Genomic DNA, 23,855 nt, shown 5'->3' with positions numbered 1-23,855 from the left:
TCTTAATTTGTACCACGTTGCTAACATCACACCCAAGATTCTCTATAAAAACCTTAAAAAAACCCTTAGGGAATGTTCCTGACCATCTAGTCAGTGAGAAGAACCATTTTATCTCATGCTCCACAGGAATTATAACCACACCAGAAGAAACAGCTAACACAAAGGAGCCACAGCAGAGTAGTGAGTCAGGCCCTTGTAGTTTGTATTTTGTGCTTCAAAGTGCATTGTCAGTCTTAAACATTTTCACTAGAGCACGTCAAAATTTTTCAAATGAAAAAGAATTTTGATGAAAAATGGCATTTTATGAGCATAAAAATTTTGCGAAAATATCGTTTTATTAAATGTTCCCTTTTTTGACCAAAAACACCACAAAAATCTGTTTTCCTTTCTCCCCACCCTTTTCACTTGCAAAATGGAAAAAGGGGGGAAAAAGTGAGAAAAAGGAAATGCAAAAAACCAAAAATGGTTCCAGACTGGATTAGACCTGTGGTTCATCTGATCCGATATTCTGTGTCGGACAGAGACCAGCACCAGCTACATAAGAGGAAGATGCAAGAAGACAGGCAGATGTGGGGTAATCTTCCCCTCCCCCCATTAAAGTCCTATTCTATTCCCTAATAGTTAGAGATTAATTTAGGACAGTGTTATTTACAACCACTACCACATATGAATGGGAGATTGACATACCTGGAAAAACATTTTCAAGGTACCATGTGAGCATTCCATAGAGCAAAGCATCAAAAAGCATCATCTCAATGGAGAAGAAAAAACTGTATTCATCTCCCTCCAGAGGACTAGTCCTGATATTGTTCCACTGTAGCCCAACACCTTGCTCTTCATAGCGTGATAAGTATTCTGTACCGAATCCAAAAGCCACTGGAGAAAGCAAGCTCTGGAATAAAGGTGAAATAACAGGGATTCAGGCAAGGGGAAAGCCCACATCAATAAAAAAAATATTTTTTTGAGTTGAAGTATGAAACTTGGTTGTGCACAGGAATGATCAAGATTAACAGTAGGAAAGGGTTTTATTTTAAACACAAACTAAGGTACAGTAGGACTGGAAAATCAAGTATTTGGAAAAGAACACTGGGACATCTTTAATCTCAGGACTGGTGGCAGCTCTATGAAGGACTTAGACACAATGATCCAAATTTAACCCTGGCATAAACAGGTTTAGCTCCAATTGACTTCAGTGGAGCAGCATCTGGTCACATGAGGGTGTAACTCGTTTGTTATCTCTCCACATGGAGACTAATGGAAATGACTTTGGCAGTTTGAGCTCATTCAAAAAGTGTCTTGTCAGCCTCAGCAGAATGAAATATTTGTATGAAATAAAATGTAGGATGGTGGCTCAGGTCTCCTCTTCTTTACCAGGTGTACTGTACTCTCACATTGACAAGAGAGAGATGAAGGCACAAGAAATACCAAGATAAAGGAATTCTACGGTGTGCATGGAGTGCCAGTGTCTCTGCAGCAGAAGGGAAAATTCACAGAAGACCCAGCCTAAACAAAACCACAGCCCCCGCCCTTTTGGGGTTTCCAGTTGATTTACACAGTTCTTGTTCAACCAAACCAGCATAATCTTTGGCCATCATTTGCCATGATGCACTGCAACAGCTCAGCGAGAGGGGACACTGTGCTGCATCACAAAAGATGTAGCCTGGCACAGTCCATACAGAACGAGGGCCTGCGCCACTGCGATTGGATCTCTGAATCAAAATTTTCAGTTTTCAGGTGAAATTTTCCCAGTTTTTGATTTTTTACAAAACGTTGAAATTTTCCATGGGAAAAATCTCACACACACACCAGTCCAACCAGCTCTATTTCAGTCTGTGAAGCTCTAAACAAGCAACATAAACCCAAACACAACACAAAACACAGGGAAACTCTTGTTTTGCCAGTGTTTCCCATCCTGGTTTCTGTCAGCAAGGGCCCGATTCCCTTCTTTAACACCAGCGTTATTCCATCGACTTCAGCACCCTAAAATCCTATTAATGCTCCAGAGTTAAGGGCATTGAGCTTCTCACAGGATCAGGTCTTTGATCCAGTTTTATTGCCTTCATCTACAGAACCTGAAATGCTCTATCCCAGAGGTGGGAAAACTATTTAGCCCAAGGGCCACATCTGGGTATGGAAATTGTATGGTGGGCCATGAATGCTCATGAAATTGGGGGTTGGGGTGCGGGAGGGGGTGAGGACTCCAGTGGGGGTGCAGGCGGGGACTCCAGGCTGGGGCAGGAGGTTGGAGTGATGGGAGGGGGGCGGGAGGGAGTTGAGGGCTCCAGCTGGGGGTATGGTCTCTGGGGTGTGTCTGGGGATGAGAAGCTGGGGGTGCAGGAGGGTGCTCTGGGCTGGGACCAAGGGGCTTGGAGGGAGGGAGGGAGGGGGATCAGGGTTGGGGTAGGGGGTTGGGGCACGGGAGGGGGTCAAGGGTGCAGGCTCCAGGTGGCACTTACCTCAAGCAGCTCTTAGAAGTAGTGGTATGTCCCCCCTCCGGCTCCTATGCGGAGGCTCAGCCAGGCAGCTCAGTGCACTGCCCAGTCCGTAGGCACTGCTCCTGCAGCTCCCTTTCGCCATGGCTCCTGGCAAATGGGAACTGCGGGGGTGGTGCTTGGGGCGGAGGCAGCATGCCGAGCCCCCTGGCTGCCCCTATGCATAGGAGCCACAGGGGAGACATGCTGCTGCTTTCGGGAGCCATGGGGCAAGCCCCCGCTTGGGCACCGGAGCAGGGCAAACCCCAGACCCCACTCCCTGGCGGGAGCTTGAGGGCCAGATTAAAACATCTAAAGGGCTGGATGTGGCCCCCAGGCTGTAGTTTGCCAACCCCTATTCTGTCCTGTGCAGTTAGAGAGCCTGATCTACAGCAGAGTTAGAGTACCAGTCAAACCACTATGCCAACAATTGTAATACAGGTGGGATCACAATGTATTCTGCAAATCAAAGGAGTTTGCATTTGAGGTTCTGGATTTGGCCCATATCTAGTTTAAAGGGGACACTTTCAAGTCAATTTGAGCCCCAAATTTTATTTATATAAACACAAGCACTTTTTAAAGGTTGGCAAATGCTCACAGGGATACAAATGTTTGAATGAAAACAGCTTTCAGTGAGTTTAAAATCAGTTAAAAATCATGTTACAATAGCTCTGTCGCACTTGTGTTAAAATACAGTTGGCACATTTAAATCTAAAATCATTTTAAAATGATAATTTGCATCTTCACTACTTCCTTTGTTTACTTACATTTTGCACCTATTTGTTTCTAGCTGGTTGCACTTGCTGGCTCTCCTGCTGCAGCACACTGCAGCGAGGTACAGGTTGCAAACACTGCAGGGGCATGTCTACATCAAAAAGACTAGGTTTATTGAACTTTTTAAAAAAAGCCATATAAACCATTCTAATGACTATGGTTTGTCAGAGGCTTATTCCCCTAGATATCTAACTTCTCAGCCTAAATTACTTGATAGTGTCCCTCTGAGTCAGGAGTAACTCCACTGAAGTCAGTTGAGTTTCCCCAGTGCAAAACCAGCGTAAGGAGGGAGGATGGTGGTTCAGGTCTCTTCCTCTTTACCAGGTACTGTACTCTCAGTTACGTGCATGCTGACTAGAGAAACAGAGACAGGGGCACAAGAAAGTCAAGACAAAGGAATTATACAGTCAGAGAGAGCCTGAGGTCATAGATTTTCAAAGAGGGAGGCAAAAGGCGCCTTACTGCAATAATCTTCAGGTTAATAGTCATGCGGTCCTGCCAAGCAAAGCAGACGATGTGGGGAAGGTAGAGGGTGAAGTAGAGGACTCCGCTGCAGGCGGCTGCCAAGTTAGCTTTGGAGAAGAAGGTACTGAGCAAGAAACACTGCATTATGGTAGCTGTGGTGAACGTCAGCAGAAACAGGAGGAGGATGAGAGGATTGCTGTAGTGAAGCACCTTGCCACACTGTAACCAAAGAAAACCAAATGATTTTAGGTACACGGCTGTCTCACAAGCTAGCAGCAGAGCTCAGAACTACCGTTGGTACCAGAGTTATAATGGTTAATCAATTTAAACTACCCACTCTACATAATCTATTTAACCTCTGTCTCCAGGCATTTTTACAATTAAAAAAAAAATCACAGCTAAAGTAAGTCAGTGGTCTAATTTCATCCCTGCTCGCTGGCTTTGAGATACCTGGCATTGTTGCCAGTCTCACTGGTTTTCCAGTCCAGAGTTTTATTTGATGACTCTCTGTTGTCTTTGTTACAGACAAAAATCTGATGTTCTCCCTCTGCATTCCTCAAAGGAAAGTTCCCTGCAGACATTACAACCCTACAAATCCAAGTGAGACATGTCTGCATGGAAACCAATTCTGTTAAAATAAAATTGTCTGAACTATCAGAACAAATTCCCATTCTTCTCCCCGGGACCCCACACCGGAGAGAGGTTGTGGAGAAAGTTGGCTGACACACATTTAAAAAGAAAAGCTTGTAGGCAGATTATAAAGCACTATATTCTGCACTTGAATTACATTCACATTCCCAGAGCCTGTGAGGGCTGAAGAGGATGACTAAGATCTCCCAAAATCCTTTGTGTAGAAAGTAACCCACTGGATGAACTTGTGTTGACCTTTCTTCCTTAATGCTTTTGAATCTTTAATGTCCCCTCTCACTGAAGAGTGTGGTCTCAGCTGACTGTCAGCTTACTCCTAGAGGGAGAAGGGCTGTTTTGTTCCTTAAGAGCTGATCTCCACACAATTTTTGTACCAGTATAACTAGGCCAGCTAGAGGTGTGATTTTTTTTACCGATAGAGTTATACTGGTGCAACTCCATGCAGTTGTACTGGGATAGCTAGTCCAGGTCCCCCATGGGTAGTGGAACAATTATTTTGGTATAAATACATTTATAGTGGTATAACAACCTCCGCCCTAAGAAGCTTGTACCACTTTAACTATACCAGTACCCTGTGTGTGTAGACAAGCCTTAAGAGTGCAAATACACTGGGAGAGCTTATAAGGACAGGATTGATTAGAGAGAGCAGACTGAATTCTGACTCTGTATTCGTAACAATTCAGTGCAGTGGGGAAAATGTCAGGTAACTCTTCCCTGCCAGAGCAGCACCCATTAAGGAACCAATCATTCTAGCTCAGTTAAAGAAGAGTTATTCTATCATCTAGAAAAGGTTTGGGTGGCTTTAGAAATTGGGTCCAATTCTAACATAAGCCACTTTGAAAAAGCAGCAATTCTGAGACTAAGGAGCCAGGAGAGTTCTTGCCAGGGAGTGAGGGATAGATTAGGCTTGAGTCAGTCCCTGGTGCCTCTCTCCCCCATTTGTGATAGTATCCTAGTTTCAAAGCAGGCAAGCACAGCCTATGATAAATGACTCAGACAGTGAATGAAAAGATTAGAATTCCTCAGATTGAGATCTTCTACGTTTGAAGCAGTGATATTTATTGAAAGACTTGCCCTGTATACTGGAAATGCAACAAATGGAACATGACCTGTCAGTGTAATCAGGCCTGACGCATCCTCGTGCAGACAGTCTTACAATAAGTCTCATTAGTGAATTTATCTCGCTCTGTCTCTGCCAAGTGCTGATGCAGCCTGGAGGACTGCTTACAAGAATGATCATTCTACGTGCTAAAATCAGAGTAGGCCTCCAATGATTCTGGTCTCCTTATGTACAGCTATTGTTTCTTGATGGACAGCTAATATTAACAGTGCAAACATGAACTGCAGGTTTGGGGCTTTCTAAAGTCACTCCCAACTTAATCCTTACCGTAATTAGTGCTGTTAGGAGAGACACGCTCACAGACATCATGATGAAGCTGTCTAGGAACCAGGTGTACCAGATAACCCCATTAGTAACTCCCCGGTTCTTCATGGCTTCTTTCAGTCTCATTTCCTTCTCCAACACAATGCTCTTCACTATCATGGAGACTGAATAGATCCAAGCCAGTACCATGAAGATAGGGAAGGAGCGGTTCAGGGTGATCATGAAGCTACCCATGCAGGGAGAGAGGAGTGAGTGAAATGCAGGTAAAGCAGGCAAGGATTGGGATGAAAAGGAAGAAAGAAAGGGAAAAGGAAAGAGGTATAAAGAACTCTGAGTTTATTACGGCTGAGCATTTCAAAGGAACCTAAGGTTAGGCTTCTCTGAAAATCCCAGTCTAAGACTGTAGTAACCACTCTCAAAGAACTTTACAAACAATGAATTAAACTTTGCAGCCCCCATCCCCAGGGGCTAGGTGTTATTGACATTTTACACATCGGGAAACCGAGGCACACAGCAGTTATGAGACTTGACCAAGGCCACTGAGTCTGTGGCAAGGTAGAGATCTCACTCCACACCTCACTTTCTGAACACTATGCCATGCTGTAATTATTATAACTTGCAAAGAACGTTTTGAGACAGATGCTAATGGTAAGAAATCAGTCTCCCATGTGTTATATCTTTGAAATGTTTCCCCAAGTTTAAGTAGCAAATAAATCAATCAATATTAACTATTAAAAGCAGCCAGATGCTATGTTGCTATGCTGTATACAAAACATCATTCATGGAAGGTCTTGAGCCTGTCACAGATGGTCAGTGCTAGCAGTTAGCTAACAAAATCCGCACTACTTTGTCAGACAGCTGGAGGGCTCCCTCTCTCTGTTAACACTGGATCAATTTTAGGTCACAACCTGGAACCTTTTATGCATGGCTGTCATAATTTTGTCTCCAATCCCTACAACAGATATTAGTGGTAAAAGGTAGCCATGGAGAACACATTTAGGATGACCGTGAGCTACGATAAAACACGTTTCCTGATGGCATCTCTTTACATGTGTTGTGAGGTGAGAGTAGCATTACCAGAGATATTGGACTCTCATTTTGCACCGGTTTTGTAATGGTGACATTTGAATGAAACTGATCAAAAAGTCAGAGGGCGTCCACCCCCCACCCCCACTTCTTTCTGTATGGGGTAGAAGCCTGGGACTGTAAAAGTCAAAGGAAGAGACATTCTTCAGGAGTAGTCAGACTGATCTGAGTACTAGCAGGTCCTCTACTGTGTTAGCAGGGCAGTGCCAGTCAGCAAAACAGGCAGGGAAACATTACTTTCCTGCCGAAAACTTCCAGAGAGCAACCTGGTCTGCTGAACCAAAAGAAAATGCTTTGTGGAGGCAGGCTGGGGAGGGCCTCTTGCTTTTGCCTCTTGTGGGAGCTCTGGTCCCTGGATTGGCAAGCAGAGTCCCAGTGTCAACCCAAAAGCAGCACACCTCTTCCAAAAGCATCTAGCCATTTTATTTAACTAGGTTCTTTGAAGGGGCCACAACTAAACACAGGTTTCAGAGTAGCAGCCGTGTTAGTCTGTATTCGCAAAAAGAAAAGGAGTACAGTCTCTCTGTGTGATTTTCTGTGGTCAACCCTCAGCCACATGTGACTGTTGTAGGCCTCAGGCTATGTCTACACTTAAACCGCTACAGCAGCCCAGCTACAGAGCTTTAGTGCTTCAGTGTAGACACTCCCTACAGTAACAGAAGGGGTTCTTCCGCCACCATAGGTAATCCACCTCCCCGAGAGGGGGCAGCTAGGCCAATGGAAGAAGTCTTCTGTCAACTTAGCACTGTCCACGCAAGGGTCAACCTAACTACGTCTCTCGGGGTGGGATAACCTTGCGAGACAAGCTACATTGGCATTGCTATGTCAGTGTATACCAGCCCTCACCAACCTTTGCCTGGTTTGGGTTTCTGCAGCTGCAATAACCTCTCTTGGTGGAAAAAAAAAAACCCTGGGCCCATTAGCACCTTTCTGTCAGAATAACAGGTATTGAGAAGTGGGGAATGATAACATAAATGATACGCCCCCTTGCGATCTGCAACTAGCTGCGGTGTTAGTAAGGGAGAGAACAGCACTATTCATGACTTGGGATTCCTGGACGCAGGACTGTGCATGATTCAGAGCCACAGTGTTATGGGAAAATGCTCTCTACGTGGGCCCATTTTAATCATCAAAAAAGTTAATTTCATTTTAATTGAAATTTTCTTTTCCCCCTCCAGATCTCACAGGCTCAGCTATGAACTGTGCAACTTTTTATGTGCCTCGAGTTTCAAGGCATTCTCCTGCTGCTATTAAAGTCAATGGGGTTTTCCCGCTGATTTCAGTGGGAGCAGGATCAGACTCTTCAGTCTCCTTTTTTAAAGTTCCAAAGTACTGGACTTTTTCTGCTTCTCCAATTTCCTTATCTGTGTTAACCAGGGAAGCACATCCTTGGCTCCTTGGGGTATTTCATTAATGTCATTGTCCTGGGATTTCTTTCTGGCTTTTAAACAAGATCAAAGGCAAAAGCAGTCAAGCCTCCTGAAAATCCACTGCATCATCCAGCCCCCCAATTAGTTATCAGAAATAGGATCACTAGCTGCTCTTACTCACATATCGTCTACAAAGCAGGGATAGGGCATTTGCTGCAGGTAGATTCCTGATGGCACTTCAACGTTGGTCTGGGTCTTTATAATCCCATGCTCAATCATGTCTTGCAGATACGCAAACCCTCCCCATATATAACGTAAATCATCCACTGGGTCAGCTCTTGGACCAGGATCCCAGTACCTGAGACGAAAAAACACATGGAAATCACTGAGGCAGGCAGGCACTTTAAAAGAGAACACTTAGCTGAGAACTTCCCGGCGACTTCACCCGGTGCTGTTCCTTCCAAGTTATAGCTGTCAGGCTCCGCTGCTTGAAAAGGGGTCAGACGTTCATGATTCAGAAAAATTAGTTATTGTTTTGTTTTTGAAGTTCTATATACCGTTATGTAAAACAGTAATTTTGGCCAAAAATGCATAAAGGGGGTTCAAAATAAAACAGCGATTATATATTGCAATGTGCCAAATTTGTTCAAAATGTTTCTGGTATTTATGGATTTTGTTTTGTTTTGTTTGATTTTAAAAGTATTATGGCTTCATCTAGATGGACTCACTCTCAGCTCCCAGTAGCCTCTGTAAAATCTCAGCTTTTTATTTTAAAAGTTTTTTTCTGGATGTTGAAGGCTTTGAATGGATTTGCTCCACTGTGTTTGTCTGACCTTTCAGCTTCTATCCTAAAGATGCAAATCAGATGACTATTTCATTTGTCCAGAATTTAAGCTTGTGACCAGGCCTGGTCAAAAACCGTCCTGGTTAAAAACTGTTTTTTGAGTGGAAAATTGGATTTCCAACTAAATTAAATCTTTCACAAAACATATCTGCTTTCTGCAGAAACATTTGCTTTTTTTTTTGACAAAATATTTCAGCTGAAGTCTTTTGGTTTTCAGCTAAAATCTTTCAGTGAAAACTCAAAAATTTCTGTGGAAAAATCCAATGATTTTTTTTGTTTGTCAAAAATTTCTGCCTGGGGGGAGGGAGAACCTTCAAACCATTTCCCCTTGTGACATCAGAAGCCACAGTTTTCAGTAGCTGTTACACACCTCTAATGTGAATAGCCCTTTCTTTAACTTTTCTTTTAGTGCTCAAAAATCATGCATCAGGCCCCAAAAACTCCTGAGATTGGCTTGCCAAGTGGCCTTGGAGCATTTAGATATCATGTTTTCAAGTTCTTCTCTGCAGTCATGATGTCTAGAAACTTGCTTTTATTTAAACTGAAAGCTGAAACTCTCAGGTAAATATGTGATTCCAGCATTGGTAGCTTTAGGAAAACTGCAAATGTCATGTGACGTGCCATAAAATCATATGTGCTGGTAACACTGCTTGGAAACTCCCAGCCCATATAGAAGTGGTCTCAGAAAACATGTGTGCTAACACTGTAAGAAGAAAATCCAAAGTGGCAGAGGACCCTTGTTCAGCAGCAACAGCATATTCTGCTGCATAGGGAGAGAAGACTGGATTTGGCAACATGCAGGGGGCAGATACGTAGAACTCCCTGTCCACTCCCTACATGAGGAGGTCCCCTAAAGACCCTGTGCAGGCTACTCCAGCCATCATATTCCTCCCTTCTACCCTTCCCCCCACCCTCCCAGCCCCTGATGCAGTTGCTCAGTGCCAAGCACTAGGGTCTGGATATGACTTCTGCTCTGCATTACGCATGTGAAACACTACTGAATTCAATCAGCTCTCACATTTGTATTTGAATGCAGACTCTCACCCACTGTCTGGCTCCCAGAATGTTGGAGAGGGTTCCCATGTTTTGCATTACTGGTTCAATGGCAGGCGCAGATGAGGAAAGCAGAAATCATCACCTGTCTTTGATTTTATTTGTTTTCTCCACTGCATCTATATCCATCCGGATCTTGTAGTTCACATGTGGTGGCAGCTTGCTGGCCTCGGAGTGTATGTCAGGGAAGACTACTCCAGCCCAGAATTTGTTTTCCTCCAACATATTAAGAGCTTGATGAGTCAACTGGGTTTCATCAGCATGACCTTCAAATTTATCCAGGGTCAAGCACTGCAGATAATCACAAAGGTGACAGCCTTATGGAACTACAGTGGCAGGGGTTATACACTGAAAATACACAACACTGGTTCGCAATGGGGCAGGAAAGTAGGTTAGTCAACTTTGGCGGTAGATGTCACTTTTCAGCTTTAATACTTGTATTGAAATTGTGCTCAAAACTGATTTTTCCTTCCTGAAGACTCCTCACTTGATCCAATTCTTATGACAAATTCAATGCACACGATAGTTAAAGACAACTGAAAAAATGCAGCAACCACCTTACAACTAACTCAATAAACAGAAGAGGGAAGAATTGACTGAAGTAATCATGAAACACATTTTTGGAAACTGCTCATAAAAGCAAGTGTCTTGCCAGCAAGATAAAGAGAAGAGAACACTAAAGCTGCAAGCAACCCTCATCTCTATAAACAAACTCAGACAGAGGAAATATTCTGAACCTAATGCCTGGAAAATAAGGACCACATCCACCATGAGGGCAAACAAATATACCAGCTAAAAACAAGGGGGGGGGGAGATATTCACCACCTTAGCCCTTTGCAGGATTACAGTATCTAGTGAAAACAAAAGCTCATAACTGATGGTAAGATCATAGCAAAACAAAGTTAAATAATTGCTTTAAAATGGAGCAAACACTAGAAAAATATTTGGGGGGAAATCACAGCAAACCATTAGATAAACACAAATGAGGAGCTGGTATCAGTTTAGAGGGATAGAGGAACTAGAATTGTTATTCTCTTTAGTGTTTTGGGTGTTTTAGTAGCTACATACTAAGTTTCTGAAAAGCTGTATTTCTGCCATGGTAGTTCTCCTGCAAAAAGCCAATGGCTAATATAACTGGCATGGGCTGTTGAGTTAGGCTGCTTTTGTCAATAGTAGTAGCAAGATTTGTCCATCTTTGATTTTCATGGAGCATATTTGCAAATACTGTGAGTACTTAAGTGAATTTTTCAAATAAGAGTTTAAAACACTTCTGCCCACAATTTTTTTCTCATGAAAAACCCTGTATTTGTACAAATTGTGAGGAGACATCAAACAAAAATCAAATATGCTGGTCTGCATGAACAAGTGCAGATATTTTATGCACACTAAAATGAAGGGGCAGATTGTGACAGTAATTTACTGCCCTCAGCTGTGGTAGTGTGAAGCAGCCATACCCCAGGGCAAGTACCAGGATGCACCTGAGTATACAGTGATTCTCAGAGCCCCCTGGTGATCAGGGAGAGCTTGGCTGCTGATCTGCCCCTTTGGAGAGTGCATGTATGCTCCATTCTGCAGACCTGGATTACGTGGGGGAACAGGGCCATGGCTCTATCTCCTCCTTTTTGGTGTAATTTACCCCCCATAGCAGTATTAGCAGGGACTCTGTACTCAAGAGTGCAGGGATTGCAGTTCTTCTGGCCCCCACATGGGGAGCACAGAGTGGGAGGATTCCTTACATGGCCTTCCCCACCTTCTTTATACATCTGCACAATCTAGCCTTTGGGCACAATTTTGGGACTTGGATTGAGGCCCCTTTGAAAATATAGTCCTTGAAGTGAAGAGATAGCCGAATAAAATGCACGTGTCAGCCAACAGGCCCCGCTCATATGTCCGTCCTAGCCTGCTGATAGCACTAGCCTAGTGACAGCAGGACTTGAAGCATTACCTCACTGCATGGAACAAATGTGAAAAAGCCCTCCGGGAACCCATGAGGAGTTCCTACAACAGTCATTTATAATCCGAGAGTGTCACTTCAATGGGAAGCTAATAATTATTTTTTTTGGGGGGGAGGGGGCACATCAGAGCATTATTACTGCCTTTCCCTCAGCTTCATTGAGAACACAGGGCCTCCAGCACAAGGGTTTTAAACTAGGAGATTCCCATTCACTGCCTGCTCCTATCTGAGACAGTACCACAAACCTGCCAGTCTGGTCAATATGGAGATCTGTGCTGTTTGAAATCCAGTCCTACAGCCTATTCAATGGAAACACAGCAAACACCATTCCCAGAACAGCTGAGAGAATACTCTGCCACAAGAATCTCCATGTTCTGCTACACCTGTGCACCCTATCCCATAAGAGGGGTTGATCAGGCCCCAGGTCCTCTGATGTGACTTATAGTGTGGGCCCCAAGGATGAAAGTCTCCAAATCCCACTAACCAACCCAGAGTCCCCCAGTCAGAACACTTTCCACTCTATTCAAAATAATTCCATTATTTTAATTCCCCACCAGAAATTATTCGATCATCAAATAACCATAACTCCAGGCATTTGTGACACTGCAGATATCAAGATATACTAGAGGCTTCTCAACAAAGCAACCCAGGATATCTCATGGCTCTAAACGGCAGCAAGATATTTAGGAAAAGCTTAGATTAAATCAAGTGACAGAGTGAGATGATCAAAAAGCTGTCATGACAGGTTCAGAGCAGCTTGTTATCCACTGTATACATGCTCAGGCATAGGGAACAAAGGGGGGAAGAGAATGAGATATTTATTTGCATGTTAGGAGACAGTGCTCCTGAGACAACTTTTTATCAGTCATGCTGATTGACTGAAATGTATTTCATCATTTTACCTAGTAGATGCAGGAGCAGTAGAATCACAGTTGCCCAGACAGAGAATATTTGATAATACAATGAATATTAAAAAAGCAGCTCCCATCCCTGGAAGTGCTTAGGGCATTGAACAACACTATAAAAATGAACATACTTTCTGGTTTAACTGAACTCTGCATACTTTAAACATGTATAACAACGGGGGAGTGGGAGGGGATGGGTCAAGAGAAGAAGGGATCAAGTTGGGGGGGAGAGAAATGAGGGGTCAAGAATGGTTATGAAACAGATTAGGAAAGAGTATTAGTGTAAGTACTGATTAAAAGAACAAAGAGAGGATCTTAGATGGATGTCACAGGGGAATGAGTGTTACACCATTGGGCTGTCGTGTTGGCTTTCTACCCTCAAATATACGCTTTCTGCCCCAAGATCCCTTAAAGTTTGATGGTGTGTGTGCATGTGCATAGAAACCCATCAGAACAAGGCTGCAGATCCAGAATGTAGCTAGGACCTACACCACTCAAGTCACTTCATAGGCAGCCAACATATGGTAAAGAATTCACCCTGGGTGTAACCTGATCGCAGTTGCACAAAATGGTGCACAAACACACTGCTGCATTCTGAACAAGCTGTAAGCAATGGAGCAGCTCCGCCAACAGCCCTGCTGAAAGGAATTAGTCCTCAAGCCTTAGTCATGGGGGCATCTGTGGCTGTTGTGAGGTCACCCTTACAGGGTAAATAAGGATGAAACTGTACAAACTGCACAGCTGGCACCACGGTTAGCACCAAGTCTCCATAGAGAGGGTGTGAGAGAAACTGATGCTAAATGTTTGGGTTGTTTCCTTCAGTAGAACTGCACTCAAGCTATGTATCTACAATGAATCTACAATGTGGCTTGGGAACAGGGTGTGCCTTTCTGGATCCACTGTGCCATTTTTACTAACAACAAACAGCATGCATCTAACTGGCACCCCAAACAAAGGCCTCAGAGTGCTGAGAATCGCTTTCTGTTTGGCATGGAAACCTGGACTCTGTGCAGACTTTGACTAGACAGGGGAAATTCTCTCAGAAATTCAAACTAACAATTGGGCTGGAAGAGTTGGAGCTACAGTGTAGACGAAGCCCCAGAGGCTGGAATGGTTTATACAACCTGCTTTCAGGAGATTTAACTAAACCAGTAATAAAAATGGTTTTGGCCACTAGATCTTTCTCTACACTAGCACTCTAGCTAGTATAAAACAGTTTCTAATTTTAATTTTGGGGGAAATCTCCCCAGTGACAACAAGGCCTATGCGTGTTTTTAACAGTTAAAGGACAGCTCATTCATAACGCAAAGCAAAGAAACCCTGGACCCCCTCTGGAAAATACTTAGCCATGTGAGTGTTTGCAGGATTAGGGCTCATATTGGTACTTTTTGCATAACAGTTTCTCAGCTGTTTGTGTATTTGTTTTATGTTTAACATAGCAACTCATGTTAGTCAGCCATTTAATGAACTGGCTGTCATTGATTTCATTGATACCATCATCTACCTTCTTCATTTTGCAGTGTAATGGGTTTGTGACTGACCCGCTGTCTCCACGGAACATCAGCTAGCTAGCTTATCAATAAAGGTTTACTTTGCACTACATAATGCAATGTCTTCTTCATCTGTCTCTATTGTCATTGAGAGATATATTATTACCACACACACAAGGCACCAAATCATCATCATATGTACAATAACTTTGGAGGAACCCTGTCCATTTTACATTTACCAGCCACCTTTGCTATAATGAGAGAAAGAGATTGTGAACTCTATAAATGACAGAGTTAGCAACCTGGAAAATTACCATCATAGATTCATAGACATTAAGGTCAGAAGGGACCATTATGATCATCTAGTCTGACCTCCTGCAGAATGCAGGCCACAGAATCTCACCCACCCACTCCTGCAATAAACCTCTCATTTATGTCTGAGCTATTGAAGTCCTTAAATCATGGTTTAAAGACTTCAAGGTGCAGAGAATCCTCCAGCAAGTGACCCGTGCCCCATGCTGCAGGCGAAAACCCCCCAGGGTCTCTTCCAATCTGCTCTGGAGGAAAATTCCTTCCCGACCCCATATATGGCGATCAGCTGAACCCTGAGCATGTGGGCAAGATTCACCAGCCAGATACCCAGGAAAGAATTTTCTGTAGTAACTCAGATCCCATCCCATCACAGGCCATTGGGCTTATTTACCACAAATAGTTAAAGATCAATTAATTGCCAAAATCACATTATCCCATCATACCATCCCCTCCATAAACTTATCGTATTTAATCTTGAAGCCAGATAGGTTTTTTTGCCCCCCACTGTTTCCCTGGGAAGGCTGTTCCAGAACTTCACTCCTCTGATAGCTAGAAACATTAATCTAATTTCAAGACTAAACTTCCTCATGGCCAGTTTATATCCATTTGTTCTTGTGTCCACATTGATACTGAGCTTAAATAATTCCTCTCCCTCCCTGTATTTATCCCTTTGATATATTTATAGAAAGCAATCATATCTCCCCTGAGCCTTCTTTTGGTTAGGCTAAACAAGCCAAGCTCCTTGAGTCTCTTTTCATAAGACAGGTTTTCCATCCTTCGGATCGTCCTAGTAGCCCTGCTCTGTACCTGTTCTGGTTTGAATTCATCCTTCTTAAACACGGGAGACCAGAACTGCACACAGTATTCCAGATGAGGTCTCACCAATGCCTTGTGTAATGGTACTAACACCTCCTTATCTGTACTGGAAATACCTCACCTGATGCATCCCAAGACCGCATTAGCTTTTTTCACGGTCATATCACATTGGCGGCTCATAGTCAGCCTGTGGTCAACCAATACTCCAAGGTCCTTCTCCTCCTCCGTTACTTCTAATTGATGCGTCCCCAGCTTATAACTAAAATTCTTGTTATTAATCCCTAAATGCATGACCTTACACTTCTCACTATTAAATTTCATCCTATTACTATTACTCCAGTTTACAAGGTCATCCAGATCCTCCTGTATGATATCCTGATCCTTCTCTGAATTGGCAACACCTCCCAGCTTCGTGTCATCTGCAAACTTTATTAGCATACTCCCACTTTTTGTGCAGAGGTCAGTAATAAAAAGATTAAATAAGATTGGTCCCAAAACCGATCCCTGAGGAACTCCACTGGTAACCTCTCTCCAGCCTGACAGTTCACCTTTCAATATGACCCGCTGTAGTCTCCCCTTTAATCAATTCTTTATCCACCTTTCAATTTTCATATTGATCCCCATCTTTTCCAATTTAACTAATAATTCCCCATGAGGCACCGTATCAAACGCTTTCCTGAAATCTAGGTCAATTAGATCCACTGCATTTCCTTTTTCTAAAAAATCTGTTACTTTCTCAAAGAAAGAGATCAGGTTGGTTTGGCAACTTGCTTTTGTAAAACCATGTTGTATTTTGTCCCATTTACCATTGACCTCAATGTCCTTAACTATTTTCTCCTTCAAAATTGTTTCCAAGACCTTGCATATTACAGATGTCAAACTAACAGGCCTGTAGTTACCTGGATCACTTTTTTTCCCCTTTCTTAAAAATAGCAACTATGTTAGCAATTCTCCAGTCATACGGTACAACCCCTGAGTTTACAGATTCATTAAAAATTCTTGCTAATGGGCTTGCAATTTCATGTGCCAATTCCTTTAATATTCTTGGATGAAGATTACCTGGGCCCCCTGATTTAGTCCCATTAAGCTGTTCGAGTTTCGCTTCTACCTCGGATATACTAATATCTACCTCTATATCCTCATTCCCATTTGTCATGCTACCATTATCCCTAAGATCCTCATTAGCCTCATTAAAGACTGAGGCAAAGTATTTGTTTAGATATTGGACCATGCCTAGATTATCCTTAACCTCCACTCCATCCTCAGTGTTTAGCAGTCCCATGTTTGTATTTTGAGCCTCAACTCCAAAATCAGTGAGACTCTAGCATAGAGGGTAGCTGTATTTAGTCTCTAAACTGACTGGGAAGAAATGTATTCAATTACTTCACTTCACAGAATGCCAAGAGGCTAACTTGTTTGATTTTATCTTTTTGATCATCTCTTGCAGGTCAATAACCAACAATTACTCTACATCAAAGTGCTCATAGAGACAACTTGTTATTTAACTGGCAGACATCTTTGAAATGTAAAGACTCCTTTGTTTAACTTTTCCATCTTGTGAATTACATTTTGTTGTTGTTGTTTTTTTTAAATCTGAAGAATGCTTGTAACAGAATTAAGGTTCTTGCATTACTACAGCTGCTAATATTCTGAAAGACTATTTTACATTTAGGGGTTATGTGTGGTAATATTTTTTTAATTGACAGTAAAACAACAAAAGAGGCACTTAAACCACCAGTGTTATTACTTTGTAGCTTTGCACTTGGATAGTGTCTTTCATACAAGTATCACCAAATGCTTTAGAAACATTAATTAACATAGTGTGCTTTACAAACTTTAAGTAAGCCACACAACTTCTCTGGTAGGTATTATTCCAGGTGGGGAAACTGAGACACAGAAATGGCCTGATTTTCAGGTGGGAATAGAATCTAGGTTGGATTGCCCAGCCCAGATTGGAATAAATATTTCTCTCTGAGTGTCAGGATATTTTAGCCCATTGAAAAGAGATTAAGTAGAAGCCAGAAGTCCTGACACCCATACCTTTGCTGTAACATTAGACCATGCTACCTCTAACATTAAATATACCAAAAGAAACAGTAACAGATGGAGAGAATAATTTGTGTGTACATGTCACTATGGTAGAATAAGTTCATTTTCTGTTTGGCCCTTTTTATTTCATCTTATCTCCAAATACCACCAGCTCTATGTAAATAGCGAACTTAAAAGACACTAGAATACAAAAGTACATGATTGCAAGGCACAGCTACTGCCTTGGCTATGAAAGTTCCAGTGCAGGCCCCACAGACAGCAGAGTATTGCAGGTCAGCATGCATGATAAGTTACTCAGCTAACACAATGCAGAGAGCAAAAGTAAAGTTAATATGGTCATATGCAAAAGTCATTGTTTTTGCTGATACAGACTAACATGGCTACCACTCTGAAATATGCAAAAGCTTCTCTCTCTCTCTCTGTTGTGATAGCTATAGATAGGACAAAGCTGATTAGGCCTTACTTCCTGCCTTCTTTGATAGAAGAGACAGTCTTTCTTTGTGGTTAAAGCACAGAACTGGGAATCAGGAGACCTGGGTCCTATTCCTTGCTCTGCTACAGACTTTCTGTGTGACCTCGAGCAAGTCATACTCACTTAGCCTCTCTGTGCTTCAGCTTTCTTAACTGCTAGTGGTGTTGTGAGGCACTTACAGATCCTCAGGGGGAAGGTAATATAAACAGAAGTACTAAGTATTATTACCATGAACAATGGCTTCAGATTGTCAGCCCTATTCTGCCCCAGGGTTGAGCCCATCATATTTATCTGTGCTCAAAAATTTACACATCAGAGTCTGTGTTTTATTTCTTTTTCTCCTTTCCTCATTAAGAGCCCACCCCACCACACCCAACCATACCCATACCCATCTCTTGTTTAATTCCAGATAGTCTTATTTACCCCTTTTGCCTGAACCCAGGAAGCTAGAGGCCCATCAAGGCCATTCCTAGAAACACTGGGGAAATAATTGACGCACCTTTCAGCCTGGCCCCCATGACTGAAAATAACACCTTTGCATGACTTGTTAACTTAGTTAATGGGATTCTGAACCTATCATTAAGCTTAGATTGCCCAAGTCAAATCAACTTCTGATTGTAATGCTTCTCAAAGGACCTGCCTGAGAATGTGTCATGTTACCTTTAGCTCTGGAAGTGAAAAGAACAGATATGGGCTATTACACAGCCATCATCGGTGTCACTGAGAAAGGGAATGTAAAGACACTATTAGCTCTTTCTTTATCTAGCAAAACTGCACCTAACCTGCTTTTTGGTGCCTATGAGTGGCCTCAATATAGTCCTAGAGAATGGAAGCTCTAAGACAAAGAAATGGTACACAGCCATATTTTCAAAAGTGGCCACTCATTTTGGGTCCCTTTGTTGCAGGGCATCTGGACTGAAACACTTTGGGTACCCCAAAATAGAAATCATTTTAGAAAATCTGCCCATCAGTCTTTCTGCTAGTTCAGGTGTGGATAGTTTGTCATCATACTATACCAAAGGTGCAGGGGTGCTTTTATAATCTGAATTACAAAATAGCATGGAGAAATCCCTTACATGAGAAAGTATTATAACGCATCTGATGAAGTGAGCTGTAGCTCACGAAAGCTTATGCTCTCATAAATGTGTTAGTCTCTAAGGTGCCACAAGTACTCCTTTTCTTTTTGCGAATACAGACTAACACGGCTGCTACTCTGAAACCTATAATCCACAATGGTGCTGCTGCTGTGTTTGTACTGATTCCTGTAGAATACAGTGTTATATTTTTTTAAAGGGATAATTAAATCTGATTGGGAAGAAGCAGAGCAGGGCAGTTGCATTCTCTTAGCATGACCATCTGAACTGGAATTCCTTCTGGCTACTCCCCATTATGCACAGGATCATATATAAACCTCTAACTAGAGCCTTCAGATTACTATTATTTGGGGAATAGCTGTAACATTCTGTTGTATTAGCAATCTTTAAATATAATTATAATTCTGGTTTTATTTTAAAGCTTTCTGCTCTAAATCCCCATTACAGAGAAGTTCCATAGAATTTAATAGAAAATGATGATTCTATAGAATCTTTGAACCATCCTATATATTTTAAAGAATTATACAGTACCAACAGATCAACAGAGAAGATCATTCTCTGTTAAATTCTAAACATTTTAGAGCAATTTCTCTAGAACCCCATTGGTTGATTCCCTATTAGATTCTAAAGGATTTTTCCATAAATGAAGTGGTTCTGGGTCCATGATAGGCAACCATCTGAATGGCTTTTTAAATGTTTTTCTCTCGAGTGTGTAATGTAACTGCACCACACATAGAACAAGGTCAATAAGAAGAGGGGAAGAGGTAGGCTTCATAGGGACAGGGTGCCTGGACAGTCTTTAGAACATAAGCTCCTCTGGGTAGTCAGTAAACTCCTGGGATGTTTGGAAAGCAGCTTGCACTTTATGGTTGCTCCCATGTATAAATAATACTAGTAATGAGGAGGAGGGCAGAGTGGTTTGGTTATTTATATAGACAGTAGGGAGGGAAAGTTGATTTTGGTATTTGTCCTAAGAAAAAGGAAAAATAATGGAATAACCCATATGTTAAATTAAACAAAAGAGGCAGGAGTTTAATAAAAATGAAGCAAAGTGAGGTTTTAAAAAATAAACAAAAAGAGAGGAATAAAAATAAGAATTAAACTGGTAAAAACCAAATGACTATGAGTTAATTAAGAGAAAGGCAAAGAGCCCAAGGTTAAAAACAACAACAGGGAAGAGAATTTACAACAAATTATCACCTTGTGTTTTCATGCTCTGCCTGATACATCCATGGTTTGTATGTTATCTCATTAGGTGATAAACTCTTTGGGGCAGGCATCTGTCTGTTTTCATCTCTCTAAGTACTTAATGCATTTGGAGGGGAGGGGCAGGGGAGCTGTAGAAAGGACTCTAATGCTTCACACTTCTGATATCATTGTAGCCACAAGTGATGCTAAAAAAACTATTAACTTTTGTTTATCTAAAGAAAAAGCATCAGTATTGTGCAGTGATGAATTTCCCAGAGCTAATATTTCTTTCTAAATAAGAAGTAAAAGGAAAAGAATCACTGAAATTGTGATTTGTCTCAATGCAAAAATCATTTTGAGAATGAAACTGTTACACCTGCTAGATCTTTTAGAATTGACAAACCATAGCTTCTAGGGAAGGGAGTCCAGTGGTCTTTTTCCTGAATTCCATTCTAAGATGTTTTACCAACTCGCCATTTGACCTTGGACAATTCACATGAGGCTTGATCCAATGCCCATTAAAGTCAGTGGAAACATTGACTTTCAATGAGCTTTGGATCCAGTGGTTAAACTCAGGGTGGGATTTTCAAAAGCATTCAGAACCCTGCTCCCTCTGAAGCCAATGGTAGGCGTTCTGAAATTCCCACTGTGTGTGTGTCACTTGCCACTTCTGTAAAATGGCTATGATGACATTTTTCTGTCTCCTGTGGATGTTTCCAGACTCAACTAATACTTTTAATAAAGCATGTGGGGATCATCAGATGAAAGTTTCCCTATCAGAGTAAGGCATTTATTCTTCTGTCACTTTATTATTTTAAAACAAGTAAGGTAAAATAACTGAAATACCTTGTGATTTAAATCTCTCTGTCTTAGCACCCATAGCATCTAATCACTGATGATAATGCTCTGATATATTCTCTCTCTAAGGATTTCCAGTGGTGCCCATCACCTAATAAAAGTTCCAACCTTACCTCCAAATACTGATTAAACAAACGCAAAGCCTGGTCTGTGATATTGAAGATATTCCGCCAATCAAAGTCTGACACACCCTCTTTGCGATTCTCTGGACATCCATTATGGAGAAAGTTGATCACATCTTCAGCAGTTAAACCTTCAGCATCCAGCTGTCCATTCAAGAAGTGTCTCACTGTGGGGTTCTTCAGCGTGTTCTGGGAAGCACATCAGTCTGATTTACTACATCACTCTTTATGTGCTTTAGAACAAGCCCACTCTAGTTGGAAAGGTTTATATGCCATCCTATTGAGTCCCCAATTAATGGGAAAGGGTAGACCACAGAGTTATGTCTGTAAAAAGGCATCTAAGAGGGAGAGTTACAAGCATCAGATCCTTGTTTGATCCTTAATTCTATTCCTCTTTACAAGGCTTGGAATACGTCTGAAACATCAGTTCCACATGCAGAGAAAACAGCTCTCAAACAAACACAGCATTTCTCAATATGAATTGCTCTTCATATTTAAGCTATACGAGTTACTTAACCATTTGCTCTGGACTTTAGGAGACCCAGCATACTGATCCTTTTGCCGATATAAACAGTAACTTTTGCAGAATCCTTCCTTGCAGGCCCCTATATAGGGGACTTTGCCAGAAGGGAGAGGACATGGCTACCGAGCTGCTATCCCCAGCTGCCAGAATGGACCTTGGGGCTAGGGGCAGCTGGGTGCAATTTAGAGCAGCCCTGAGACTGCTCTAAGTTGTGCAACGGATCAAACCACTCCTGGCTGACCAGGGGTCAGGTGGGTATAAAAGAAGCATACCACCACCTTTTCTCTTTCATTTCCTGCACCAAGCAGAGCTTAGCTAGATCTGGGGATCAGGTCCAGTGTCTTCATAATGCATATCAGACAAGTCTGCAAAACAAACCCAGCGACCACAGACCCATATGTTCTTAGGAATCATAAGATTGCTTCATGCAAAGGTTGTTCTTCCATCCAAACTTTCCAAGTTAACTCTCCTATCCCCTATGAAATAAGGAAGCTGAAGGGCTGCTCTAATCACAGTTCCCCAGCATAAACATACTCGGCACAACATACTCGGATCATATTCATTTGCAGGCTGCTTTGAAAGAAGTGCCACAGCTGAGGTCCCACTTCTTCCCAGGCTTTGGTCAACAGTCTGAGGCGCTCAAGTTCTTCAAATGTGGAGTTTGCCTGAGGCATTAACAACCAGAAAAGAATATCAATATGTTAGAGAGATAACCCAAACACATACAGACCACTCAGGGTCAGATGCATGCAGTGATGCTGACCCTGATGATTTGTAGCAATTTGAAGCTTACTAATGTAATTTAATTTAATTACAATAATTCAATAAACATGATAGAAGAGACATTGTGGCAATGGAGTGTGACAGAAAGAGTGCGCCTCACAAAGGGCATTCCTTGAATTCTATTGGGCTCATCCAAGACACCCATAGCACATTTCTTTTGTGTGTTTAACAGAAGCAAGTGTGACTAGATAGATAGATAAATCTATTTATATAATCCTCCTCCCTCAATTGCAATAATAGCTGCACACTTCGTAAACATTTATTTATTCCTAACATCCTGTGGAGGACAGAAATATTACTACCCAGTTTTACCAATGGAATCATAGAAAAGCTTGCCACAGCTTGCAGCAGAGCTGAGATTTAAATACCAATCTCTTGAATCCCAGTTCAGTGTCTGAACCACAAGATCATCTTTCCTTTCCATTTGCCCCTGGAGCAGCCAGCCTGCCCCCTTCCCCACACCCCATATAATGTTCTGCTCTCTTCTCTGCCGTTTCTAATCAGTGTTAAAAAATGGGTCCAATACATTTCATTTTCTGAGAAGAAAGTCAAAACTTTGTTCATCACCACTGAAAAAGACTTCTCGGGCCAAAGAATCTTCACAGAACTATGGGTAATTTCCCATTATCCTGTCTCACTTACAACTGGTTTTCCTTTGCCATCGAGATAGAATAGTTTCAGGCTTGCAAAGAGGTAGTGGGCCAAATTCTGATCTGGTATACACTAATATAATCCCACTGACACCTAATTCCACTAGTGTGAGAGGAGACACAGGCCCTCTCTTCCAATTACCCTTAAGTTTAACCTTAACCTTGATGTCATTGGTTTGAAATCTCTGAATTTCAGGTCTCAGCGAATGTCACAATTTCTTCCTTCCTATGATTCATTCTAGACATCAAAGCAAAATGAACTCTGTGAAGAAAAGGTCACGAGGGCAAAATGGTTGGGTTATTCTCTGGGGGGGGGGGGATAGCTGGTTAAAAATACTAGTTGTGTATATATCAGAATCTCTTACATTCTTCAGTATTTGTCTTACAGCAGGAGAATCAGGAGCAAAGAGGATTTTTCCCATCAGCAGGGGCTTCACAGCACTCCAGGCTATTTTGGTTAAAGGGTTTGATTCCATGCTCTGGATCAATGCATTACAAAAGGGTGCTACAGGAAAAAATGAGGACAGATGTTATGTAACCATAC

General features: G+C 42.1%; 1 protein-coding gene across 1 annotated transcript in view; it reads right to left on the bottom strand.

Annotated features, from left to right (window-relative positions):
- Positions 1 to 23,855, bottom strand: part of ABCA4 (ATP binding cassette subfamily A member 4) — a 105,996-nt gene that overhangs the window by 53,707 nt on the left and 28,434 nt on the right. Inside the window, exons 9-16 of the mRNA XM_043491309.1 lie at positions 23,677 to 23,816; positions 22,427 to 22,543; positions 21,347 to 21,544; positions 10,181 to 10,386; positions 8,380 to 8,556; positions 5,746 to 5,968; positions 3,708 to 3,929; positions 688 to 892 (exon numbers count right to left, since the gene is read on the bottom strand). Coding sequence (XP_043347244.1) covers positions 688 to 892; positions 3,708 to 3,929; positions 5,746 to 5,968; positions 8,380 to 8,556; positions 10,181 to 10,386; positions 21,347 to 21,544; positions 22,427 to 22,543; positions 23,677 to 23,816 — 1,488 coding nt within the window. The remainder of the gene's footprint in view (positions 1 to 687; positions 893 to 3,707; positions 3,930 to 5,745; positions 5,969 to 8,379; positions 8,557 to 10,180; positions 10,387 to 21,346; positions 21,545 to 22,426; positions 22,544 to 23,676; positions 23,817 to 23,855) is intronic.

The sequence above is a fragment of the Dermochelys coriacea genome, chromosome 8, assembly GCF_009764565.3.
Source record: "Dermochelys coriacea isolate rDerCor1 chromosome 8, rDerCor1.pri.v4, whole genome shotgun sequence".
Lineage (NCBI taxonomy): Eukaryota > Metazoa > Chordata > Testudines > Dermochelyidae > Dermochelys > Dermochelys coriacea.
Note: the sequence above shows the minus strand (reverse complement) of the source record. Positions and strands in the feature narration are given on the sequence as shown.